The following is a 12375-nucleotide window of genomic DNA, read 5'->3' as shown; positions in this document are numbered from 1 at the left end:
TACTTGCAATGCAACTTCCGCGCTCCATGCGCTTTCATAGAATCTGTCGAGCTGGAAGGGAGCCGAGGGTCATCTAGTCCCACCCGCTGCAATGCAGTAATACACCGCTGCCCCCCTACAAGGGATCGAACCTGCAACCTTGGCCTTATCAGCGCCGTGCTCTTAAACTGAGCCATCCGGGCTCCCCTTTCCCCCACCTTCTTGCGTGCCTGTACCTGTCCGCGTTTTGCATTCTAACACTTGCAAGCTCCATCCTCCAGCAGTTCCCTGACGCCAGCTGCGCTTCCTTTCAGGCCAATACTTGGCAGCCATAAACTCGCACCGTGTCCAATATCCTATAAAAAGCATTAATCGGAATACCTTGCAACATTTCATCAAAGAAAATTGAGACGCCCTATTCCATAATAATAATAATAGTAATAATTTTATTATTTATACCCTTCCCATCTGACTGGGCTGCCCCAGTCACCTTGGATAAAAATATAATAAAACATGAAACATTTAAAAAAACTTCCCTTCAGATGACTTGTGAAGTTGTAGAGTTACTTATCTCCTTGGCTTGGGGGGTGTCAAATAAAAATAAAAATAAATTATTTATACCCTGCCCATCTGGCTGGGCTTCCCCAGCCACTCTGGGCGGCTTCCAAAAAAATATTAATACATCAAACATTAAAAGCTTCCCTAAACAGGGCTGCCTTCGGATGTCTTCTAAAAGTCTGGTAGTTGTTCTTCTCTTTGACATCTGGTGGGAGGGCGTTCCACAGGGAGGGCGCCACTACCGAAAAGGCCCTCTGCCTGCTTCCCTGTAACCTCACTTCTTGCAGGGAGGGAACCGCCAGAAGGCCCTCGGCGCTGGACCTCAGTGTCCGGGCAGAATGATGGGGGTGGAGACGCTCCTTCAGGTCTACTGGGCCGAGGCCGTTTAGGGCTTTAAAGGTCAACACCAACACTTTGAATTGTGCTCAGAAACGTACAGGGAGCCAATGTAGGTCTTTCAATGTAACTTCATACATTATTATTGTTGTTGTTGTTGTTGTTGTTGTTTAGTCATTTAGTCGTGTCCGACTCTTCGTGACCCCCTGGACCAGAGCACGCCAGGCACTCCTGTCTTCCACTGCTTCCCGCAGTTTGGTCAGACTCATGTTTGTGGCTTCCCCTCCCCATCCAGCTTGGTTTCCCTAGCCACTCAGAAACCCGAACCCTATGGAAATAGGGATGTCAAGGTTGCAGGTTCGATCCCCGCACGGGACAGCTGCGTGGTCCTGCATCTTTCCTCAGGGCCTGCAAGACAGAGCTGTTCCACCTGGCCTTTGGTTTGGACTCAGTGGGACCCTTATGTCTTCCCTCCCCTGACAGTTTTGATTTGTGGGCTACTTTTAAAATGAGGCTGCTTTTCAAATTGCATTTTAACCTGTATTTTAAATTGGTCCCTCCCCCCATTATGTTTCTATTGTAATTTTACTGGTGTTAGCCGCCCTGAGCCCGGCTCTGGCTGGGGAGGGCGGGGTATAAATAAAATGTATCATCATCATCATCATCATCACCACAGGGGGTTGGACTAGATGACCATCGGGTCCCTTCCGACTCTACGATTCTATGATTCTATAAAATCAAGTGTTACCGGAAAAATCTGAGGGCGCGCTCACACTTGAGTGCTAAAATCCACGGGTTAGGGGGCGCAAATTACTTGCCTTGCCCCGGGTGCTGACAACCCATGCTACGCCACTGGGCACAGTTATCCCATTCACAAGGGCTGTGTTCTCTCTGCCTCCACTGCTGGAGGGAGTATGCCTCTGAATGCTGGGGATCATGAGTTGAAGCACATGGTCCTGCTTGGGGGCTTTTCATAGACATCTGGTTGGCCATGTGAGCAGAATGCTGGAGTAGATGGGTCCTTGGTCTGACCCAGCAGGGCCTTTCTTGTGTTCTTATGCTCTTAGTGATGACATTGGTCCAACCAAAAGGCCATGGTACAGCCAGAGGCAGGATGGGCAAATGAGGAGGCCCTGGGTGGACTATGGCACTGAGACCCATCTCAGTGTTGCTCCCCAACCCACGCTGCAAGCTTAAGAACAGTGTTTGGAACTGACTGGTTTGGTTTAATAAATTCACCAAATTAGTTCAAAATTCTCTGAACTATCCCCGAAAGTACGGTAGTTCCTATTCTTGCCGAGCGATAGGAGTATGAATTAGTTCATTTTAGGGGTAGAACTTGGAATGAGTTCATCTTCCAGTTCATTTTCTTCTACGTGTGTGTGGGTATTTGTTTAGTTTTATTATTGAGACTCTTTAGACCTTTAAGCTTAAAATCATAATTTGGGGGAGGATAAATTAAATTATATAATTTACATTCCACTTTGTCTGTGTGTTGACGTTTTCTTAGTCTATATTGCGCAGCAGCTTGTAACATTCTGAATGCTGAATTTTTTTTGGGGGGGGGTGCATGCCAAGGATTATGTGGGTAAACTTGAACTGACTGTGAACCAAACTAGTTCTTTTCGTAAAGGAGCAAATATGAACTGGGATGTTTCCTTTTGGGCACGTTGAACTTGAACTAGAGCTAGTTCCTTTTAAAATGTACCTTCCCAAATTCTAATGATAGATTGTGTTTAAGACATGCTGTAATGAATCATTGCATATAAGAACGGGAAGATCTGCCAATCACAGTTTTCTCAGTTCTGTTTGTGTTTCCAGTTGTAATCCCAGTATTCCACATTTCTACAGCAATTTCCTTCTTTTAAAATCCTCGTGGAAAATTTTCAGCATTTTCGTAATAAACATGTTTTTGTATGCAGTTCTGATTCACGTACAAATTTATACAAGCAATTTCTCCTAATATGATGCATTTTTGTATGTTATTTTTCAGGACCCACCCTTTTTATTTCATTTTATTGTAATAAGTTTTTTAAAGTTAGAGTCCTTACAAGTTATTTTTAACATTGTGTTTTAGATTGTAGTAACCTGCCCTAGGAACTTATGGTGAAGGGTGCGTAATAAATGTGTTGTTAATAATATTAGTTCATTTTTATGCATAACTTCCCCCTAAAATAGGCCTTTTTGTGAACATTTCATTTGGCTGGAGAACTGCATCATAAAATTCATATACAGTGGTACCTCGGGTTACATACGCTTCAGGTTACAGACTCCGCTAACCCAGAAATAGTACCTCGGGTTAAGAATTTTGCTTCAGGATGAGAACAGAAATCGTGCTCCGGCGGCACGGCGGCAGCAGGAGGCCCCATTAGCTAAAGTGGTACCTCAGGTTAAGAACAGTTTCAGGTTAAGAAAAGACCTCCAGAACGAATTAAGTACATAACCCAAGGTATCACTGTAAGTGTGAATTTCGAAGGATAGTTGTGTTTTAGATCTCAGATTGGAAAGTGGATTTGGTATATCTCGCTTTAAACAAGAACCAAAATGATTCCCACCCCCATCTCTATTTGCCTATAGCTACCCTGAATATTTGGACATGTTCCTAAATAATTTTATTTCTCTTTTCTCTTGCTCTTGAAGGGAAAGCAGAGGCATATTTGGAAGCCATCAGAAAGAACATAGAATGGCTAAAGAAGCACAACAAGCAAGGAAAGAAAGAAGGTAGAGTGGGAGAAACTCTCTTGTGATTTTGTCACACTACGCCACTGACTCTATGGGCTGATTTGCTGGCATAAATAAGAAACATTCCTTTCAAGAAATGAAATTAAGGTTGTTCTCTACCTACATTTGTACAACGGAAATTATGTACCATGTTATTCACATATATATATATCACACACACATTGATATTCAGTTTTATACATTTCAATATTTTTACATTCATTTTAACATTTCAGAACTTGACTTCCTTCCCCCTATTTCTGTGTTTCCATAAATTTATTTTATAATATTTTCTGCATATCCAAATTAACTTAATTTGCTCATTTATTCATCTACTTTAAATATATATTCTTATAAAACTGCAGGTTATTACAATAATCCTGCCAATGTTCTTATCTGTTTACAGTTTGTTTGTAAATATTCCATAAACCATTTCCATTCTTTTATAAAAAGTTTGTTATCTTGATTTCATGGTGGGGTTTTTTAATTATATGCAGGTAGATAGATGGTTTAATTTAAAGAAAAATAAAGAAAATTATCTCATACATTGATAGTGTCGTCCTAGGCATGCCTGCTCTGAGCTAGGCTCCCTTGAGTTCAATAAGGCTTACTCCAGGTGAATATGTATATAGGATTGGACTGGAGGCTGGCTTATCAGGGCAATTTTTCCACCAAGCTCAGCAGGTCCCACCTGCCTGTGTTCTGGCTTACAACCAATCAGGGGAAAGGCTCTGCCTGTCATTGACTCCAGCTCCACCTACTGTTTGGTCTCCCTCCCTTCTGCCCTACCAGACCCAATGGGAACCAGCTGTTGCTGTAACATTGCACCCTAAATAACTCTCATTTCAAGGTACTGGGCTGCCAGCATTTAGATTTGTGCTGTTTTTGCGGTTTTGCATCTGCCTGCAGACTTAGGTCTCCGTGCCCCACAAACATTTGGCCACAGATCTGCTGCACAAACGTTAATCGTTCCATTAAACAAAACTGGAACAAAATGAAATTAAAGACTTGAGCACACAATTCTGAGAATGAAGTGTGTAATATTCGTATGTGATGCTAGTGTAGATTCGTATAGAGTTAATGGAAGAAAATCTGAAAGGAGACTCAGTGAAGGGAGGAAGGGGAGAGCGATATGAGATGGCACAGCAAGTACAAACTTGGCAATGGTATTTGAATTATTAATCTGAAAAGCTCTGTGATCGCGCCTGGGGAAATGGTACAACAGTGTTCCTTAGGCATCAGTATTAATTGAGACAGCAGATGGGAAGATATTGCTGTTTTTTTGTTAATGTGCCCATTACGGTACTTTTCCACCAAACTTAACAGAGATAAGCGACATGCTTTGTCTGTTAATTATTAGAGTGCCGTGAAACATATTTACCAAATTAGCCGTAATCTGCAAATTTGCAAAGACCTTATTCCACATATATTTGCCCCTGTCATCTGGAATGTTGGGCCAAATGCTGCAATGAATGTGAACTAAGTGACAGGGAGGCCTTTTTCACATTCAATTCAGACAAATGAACTGAGCAATTATCCGGTTTCTCTAAACGGCCCTGGAAAGCGAGTGCTGTGAAATGTGATGGCTTGGTCATTATCTTTTGTGTTTGCAGATATTTTCACAGTACGCTGATCTGAATATACAAATTGAAGGGGAGTCCTGCTAATTTCTAGGCTGGAAATTAATGTAGGGTTACATCCCACATGCTGCATTCACCTGTCATGGGAAGCCAGACTGTGGCTTACAGAGACTGTGCAGGTGTGCTCTGAAGAGGCGTTTGCAGGGCCAGATTTAGGTTTGATGAGGCCCTAAGCTACTGAAGGTAATGGGGCCCTTTATATGTCCAGCTGTCCTTTGTCAACAACAAATTGTCACTGTTTTTGTGTTGAATATATCCTGTATATAAACCACATATATCTAAACCACAGACCCTAGGACTTGCTGAGCAGAAGGTCAGTGGTTCGAATCCCCGCGACGGGGTGAGCTCCCGTTGCTTGGTCCCTGCTCCTGCCAACCTAGCAGTTCGAATGCACATCAAAGTGCAAGTAGATAAATAGGTACCACTCCGGTGGGAAGGTAAACAGCATTTCCGTGCGCTGCTCTGGTTCGCCAGAAGCAGCTTAGTCATGCTGGCCACATGGCCCAGAAAATCTGTCTGCAGACAAACGCCAGCTCCCTCGGCCAATAAAGCGAGATGAGCACAGCAACCCCAGAGTCGTCCGCGACTGGACCTAACGGTCAGGGGTACCTTTACCTTTACCTATATGCTATATGGTAATTTATGGACCCCATAGGTATCTAAAGCCCTTTGTACATGCAGAATGTAGGCACCCTATATATAGAAATGAGCAAACCAGTGATATTTTAGGGAGCAGGCTAGCAGGCGGGGCCCATTACTTACATCATAGGAGCCTACACAACACAGAACACTGTTGCTGTATGTAGGTTTTATTTTGTTTTTTATCTTATATTTTGGAAATGTACATCCAGCTTTTTTCCCTTTAATTTTTTTGGGGCCCTCAAGAGAGTGGGACCCTAAACTATAGCTTGTTTAGCTTATACATAAATCCGGCACTGCCTCTTCTGCTCCCCAGCCCTTTCAGCACAATACATCGCAGCCTCTAAGTCCAGGTTTGACTTAGTGTGTCACCTGAACCCGGGATCCTGAATAAAGTCTCTATCCCTCGACCATCAGGCAAAATTAGGCTACACGGTGTGGTTAAGGAGTTGAAGCTTAACCACCATCTCTGGTTTGGACAACGGTTGAAGTTTGGCTTCGCTGCTACACTGTGCTGTGCTAAAAGAACTGGGGACTTCTAGAGGCGCTAGGAAACCTTCGCAAAAACTTTTTTAAACCCTCCCTTGGCAATGAAAATGTTATGTTTACTGGGAGAAGCTGACTCAGAGGAGGCTTGCTGCATGAATCCTTTCTTGTGTTCCAGATTACGATCTTTCTAAGCTGCGGGACTTCATCGACCAGCAAGCCGACGCTTACGTGGACAAGGGCATCCTGGATAAAGAAGAGGCAGACGTGATCAAACGTATCTATGGCAGCCTGTAAAGAGCAGGAAAGGGGACGTCTCTTGAAGCTGTAGGGAATTCTAGTCGAGCTTCACCCACACCTAGTACAACCTCCTTTCTCCCTGCCCTCGCCTCTCACCCCAAGATTATTAGAAAGTATTCTCTGCGTTGTACTGAATTTCTTCCAGGTGAAAAGCCTTGGTTCACAACCCACTATGACTGCATCTTCATTTCCCCCTGCGCATCAACCATTCCACTTAAGGCAGGGTTTTTTTGCTGCCCACTTTCTAGTCAACAGGGTAAAATGCTGGCATCATGTTGCCGTTAGCCTAATTTTTGACATCCTCTAGGGAAGGCGGATGCTTTTGGAAAATATCTCTTCCCCCTCACGCCCAGCATCCGCCAACTTGTTCCACCATTCAGTGGCTTTGTAGAGATGCCACTCTCTGCATTTGCAAAGGGCATTATTAGGATGAGAACGATGCAACTAAATATTAAGAAATCTCACAATCGGGTTCCCATTTGTCGTTCCTATTCTTTTGTGTCAAAGATGGTCCCGTTTGAATTTGTATGTCGCCATTTCCTCGCAGTTTGGTGCATTCTGTATTGTGTCCCTGTCTGTGTGTCACTGAGTAGATGCTACATGTTCGACACACTGCATCAAGCCTTTAAAGTAGATCTTACAGGGAGAAGGAGCTGTTTTGTCACGGCATTGCTATGGTCAGGTACACCAGCAATGTTGTCATTAACACACCTTCATAGTTCTTTAATAAGTGTTATTTCTCTGCATGTATAAAGAATGGAATTCTTGATGTGAGTAGCCTAATGGCACATGTAAATAGCTGTTAATTTATGAGGAGGAGGAGAAGGAGAAATTTAAAGACAAAGCATTTGAGGAACCTAGAATTAGAAGCGTGCTTAGGATGAGAGGTTTCAATATCAGTATAGGTTGCTCATCACTTCTGCCAGTCAGACCATGCAAAGTTTTGAACTTTTGGCCTGCATCGAAGGAAATTGCTGTTATACCCTCAAGCTTGTTGGAGATTGAATGGCCATTTAGCAAAATGGACTGTATCCAGTGTTAGTCCTACTCAGAGGAGACCCACTGAAGTTAATAGGCATGGCTAACTTTTATGTGTTAAGTTCTGTGGGTCTACTTCAGGGTTTCCCAAACTTGGGTCTCCAGCTGTTTTGGGACTACAATTCCCATCATCCCTGACCACTGGTCCTGCTAGCTTGGAATGATAGGAGTTGTAGTCGAAAAACAGCTGGAGACCCATGTTTGGGAAACCATGGTCAAGTTGAACGCAACCAAGTGTTTTCCAAATGTCTAAGAGATGAAGCATACTTTTATCAGGTCTATATCCCTCTTACACCTAAGCAGATACAGTTATGCAGTGTGTGGGAAGCATGTCTTTTTAAAAAATAAAGCTTAAATGAATTTTGAACGTGCCTCCAAATTGCCCTAGGCATGCCTGTTTCCAATGACACATGCAAAGAGACAATGATCAGCTTCATCAGAGGGTAGGCTATTCTGCTGCCACTGTCTCAGGAATAGCTGAATGATCCAATCACATATCCTGAATAGTTGTGACAGAATAATCTGCCCTTTCAGAAGCAGAGATTGGCTGGGGGGGGGGGGAGACTAAGACTAGAGTTGGATATCATGCAGAGTTGCAGCAGGCAGCCTCTTTTGCAGATGGGGATTTGGAGTCCAGGGGGGACTTTCATGATTTCACTACTTACCGGTAACTCCTTGTGTTGGTTCTACTGTGGTATGTTGTGGCACACAGCTTTGGGGAACAACTGATTTACCATAATCATGACTGTAAAAAACAATGCAATAAAACAACAACAACACATGGGCTTTCCAGTTGTGCAAGGGAAATGGCTTGATGAGTATTAAAAGAGAGAAGAAATAAGTGAGAAAAGAAATAAACATTCCCCCCGCCATGAGGAAAGGTTACAATATCTGGGGCTTTGGATTTCAGAAAAAAATGTGACTAAGGCAGGACGTGATAGAAGTAAATAAGATTCAGGTAGGTAGCTGTGTTGGTCTGATGCAGTCAAAATAAATTAAAAAATTGTCCAGTAGCACCTTAGAGACCAACTAAGTTTGTTCTGGGTATAAGCTTTCGTGTGCATGCACACGAAAGCTTATACCCAGAACAAACTTAGAAGTGAATAAGATTAGACATTGTGTGTAGAAAGCAAAATAGAGACATTTTCCCTCTCTCCTTTTATAATAATAGAACCTATGGGGCATTGAGTGAAGTTGAATGTTTGAAGAATCAGGGCAGACAAAATAAAATACTTCTGCACCCAGTCCATTCCCCTGTTGTAGAAGAGAAAGTTGCCACACATTTTAAAGCCTTCCTGGGATTGTTGCAGCTATGAGTAGAATTCTGGCGACTACTTTAGTTGTGTAGTGGTTTGCATGTGCTAGACACTGTGCAGACCACACATGTGGGGCTCCAAAGAGGACTTACTGTACCTGGAAAGAAAAAAGGAATGGGGAAAAGTGGGGGGGGGGATTAGAGCTGTGTGACCCACGTGTGGGTTATTAACAAAAGAATTGGCTGGATGCCTGGCTTCAAAACATGGGGTTCTAACACACTCCCCAGCGGAGTTTAAAACAGCCACAGAGTTAAGCAGCAGTATAGCATGGGAACATAGGTTGTTTTCATATCCCATTTCGTCTGCTTACTGTGCTTGCTCCTCTCTCTATCCCTACAGACTACACACTTAAGTAAGGTTAAAATACTTACCAAATCAAAAGTTCTGATTCATGTGTTGTTCCATGCGACCGCAAGGAGAACACAAGCGGAATACTCCTGGGTACAAAATACAGAAAGGTGGTTTCAAGCAAGCAGTCTGAGGTTGGAGCAAGCTCAGGCAAGTCCTTCCTGGTTGATTACATGGTGTAAATAGAGTGAGAGAAGAGAAGGAGGAGGTGAGATGGTGTGGTCTGAGTCTAGTAATAGACCTCTCTGATCTTAACCCCTTCATGCATTAACTAGCACTCATTCATAGTTATGGCTGACTGCAATTTCCCACTAAAAGAACAGCTAGATGGCAATGGTCAGATGACAGTGTGGCTGGGGTTGCTGAAAAAGTTAATTTTGAGAAGATACATAAAGGGAATAGGGAGTAGCATGCCAAAGAGGGAGAGGAATGTAGCTCAGATACAGGAGGTGTAAGAGGCTCCCCATTTTAACCAAAGATAGATGTGCGTAGGAGCAGGAGTAGTGACAAACAAGCTTTTGCATAATGGGCAGAAAAGAAAAGAGCCTAATTTTGAGTTTAGCAGAGGAAGGCAGAAATAAGAGTGGGTTTTAAAGAGAAGGATGTGGGATGATGAACTCGATTGCAGATAGCTATAGGGCATCACTTGAAAGATTTAAGGAGGTGGCATTAACCACAGGATGCTAGATTTAAGGAGGTGGCATTAACCACAGGATGCTAGATGCAGGTAATAGTTTCACTAGTCATATAGAAAGAAACCGATCTAGCCTGGAGGTGCTGGAAGCAAAAAGCAGAATTTGCTTGCATTTTAGGTGATGAAGGAAGGAGGTAAAGATGACCCCAGGCTTTCTTTCCAACAAGAGACTTGGAGATGTGTTGGAGAATTAGCAAGACTTGTACTAGAGAAGCAGATTTGCAAGTCCTTAGCGTGAAGGTTGTAGCAGAAGCTGTCGAGATGCAGAGAAGTTGTGTGCAGAGGGGGGGAACAGAGGGATAACAAGGCAAAGTTCTTTGTGTTTCCTACTAAGGAATAGAGAAAGAGGAGAAAGTAGAATAAAGACTGGTGGAAAACACAAAATGGGGCTCCATGTATGGCGTTTCCTAGATTTGTCAGCCCAGTTGTGTGGAATGGATCCATCCCTGACCTAGCAACTTGCAAGAGCTGGCAGGAAACGGTCCATGTCATTGTTCTGACACACACTGAAGCACAGGAAGCTGCCTTGTACTGAGTCCAGTTCAGTATTGTCTACTCTGACTGGCAGCGCCCGCCCCCCGGAGATACCTGAGGGTGAACCAGGGACCTTCTCCATGCAAGGCAAATACTCTACCACTGGGCATAGTTAACAAGGAGACCACTAAGTGACTTAGCACTGCATTGGATACAACCCAGTGTCTTTTTAATGGCGAGGGAGCGTTGCACCAACAACGGCAGGTTCATTTCAACATTCAAAGTATCTTTTAGAATTTAGGTATTTTGAGGTGTCTTCACTATTTAAGACTATGGCTGACGGGCAAATGTAACAGAAGTATACTACATTCACAATACACTTTTCTAATACAATCCTGTTTCTGATACTGTACTTTATTAAATGCTTTACTACAAGATACATTGGCGCAGGTTTTCGTTTTCTTCTTTTTCGTGCATTGCCTCTCTGAAGGCTATGATCCTGTACTGTGGAAATTATTATAGACGTCTATGAACATGCATTGGGGGTGGAGAGAAATCTCTGCCATTTGAGACACATTTTTTGTGAGACACACATTTTGTGATGCAAAACCTATTTGAAACCTATTCCGACTGATTTCAGAAAGGCTGGATCAGGTGCCAGTATGAGCAGAAAGGCTATATCCAAGGATCTGTACAAAATGTGGAAACTGTGACTTGTAGCCATTGCTACTCCTGCTTAAAATAGATCCGTTTAAAGTGATGGACATAACTAACTTGGGTTCCTTAATTTAAATGGGCCTGCTAGGAGCTGAATGCAATGTCTACAATAGTATGTCTATCTCCCAGAAATCATCATTCTGACAAGGAAGAGTTCAGAATCTTTTATTTCAGAAGTCTGCCTAAACCCACACCTGCCACTTAAAAAATGCGGGTGGCGCTGTGGTCTAAACCACTGAGCTTCTTGGGCTTGCCGATCAAAAGATTGGTGGTTCGAATCCCTGCGACTGGGTGAGCTCCCATTGCTTTGTCCCAGCTCCTGCCAACCTAGCAATTCAAAAGCATGCCAGTGCAAGTAGATAAATAGGTACCACTGTGGCGGGAAGGTAAATGGCATTTCCATGTGCTCTGGTTTCCATCATGGTGTCCCATTGTGCCAGCAGCAGTTTAGTCCTGCTGGCCACATGACGTGGAAAGCTGTCTGTGGGCAAACGCTGGCTCCCTTGGCCTGAAAGCAAGTTGAGCGCCACAACTCCATAGTTGCCTTTAACTGGACTTACCCATCCAGGGGTCCTTTACTTTTTTTTTTTTTTTACTTACAAAACCTGCAGAAAAGACATACTATTTAAGAACATAAATAGACTGCTGGATGAGGCCAGTGGCTAATCTAGTCTAGCATCCTGTTCTCAGTAGCCAACCAGATGCCTCTGGAAAACCTGCAAGCTCTCCTCCTGTGGTTTCCAACAACTGGTGTTCAGATACAGTGGTGCCCCGCAAGATGAATGCCTCACAAGACGGAAACCTGCTAGATGAAAGAGCTTCGCAAAACGAATTTCCTATGGGCTTGCTTCGCAAGACGACAATGTCTTGCGAGTTCCTGCTGGTTTTTTTTCCTCCCCCCCTTTTCCTAAGCCGCTAAGCCGCTTATCAGCTGATCCGATCAGCAGATAAGCCGCTAAAAGCCACTAATAGCCCTAATCCGCTAATCTGTCAATGGGCTTGCTTCACAAGACGAAAAAACCGCTAGACGAAGAGAATCACAGAACGGATTCTTTTCGTCTTGCGAGGCACCACTGTACATTACTGTCTCCGTCCACGAGTGCCTTCAATGACACAATCCCTCATGAAT

General features: G+C 43.5%; 1 protein-coding gene across 1 annotated transcript in view; it reads left to right on the top strand.

Annotated features, from left to right (window-relative positions):
• Positions 1-8702, top strand: part of SCG3 (secretogranin III) — a 57076-nt gene extending 48374 nt beyond the window's left edge. Inside the window, exons 11-12 of the mRNA XM_081170055.1 lie at positions 3514-3594; positions 6538-8702. Coding sequence (XP_081026181.1) covers positions 3514-3594; positions 6538-6656 — 200 coding nt within the window. The 3' untranslated portion in view covers positions 6657-8702. The remainder of the gene's footprint in view (positions 1-3513; positions 3595-6537) is intronic.
• The last annotated feature ends 3673 nt before the right edge of the window (positions 8703-12375 follow it).

The sequence above is a fragment of the Podarcis bocagei genome (genome assembly GCF_964188305.1).
Source record: "Podarcis bocagei genome assembly, chromosome: 14".
Classification (NCBI taxonomy): domain Eukaryota; kingdom Metazoa; phylum Chordata; class Lepidosauria; order Squamata; family Lacertidae; genus Podarcis; species Podarcis bocagei.
Note: the sequence above shows the minus strand (reverse complement) of the source record. Positions and strands in the feature narration are given on the sequence as shown.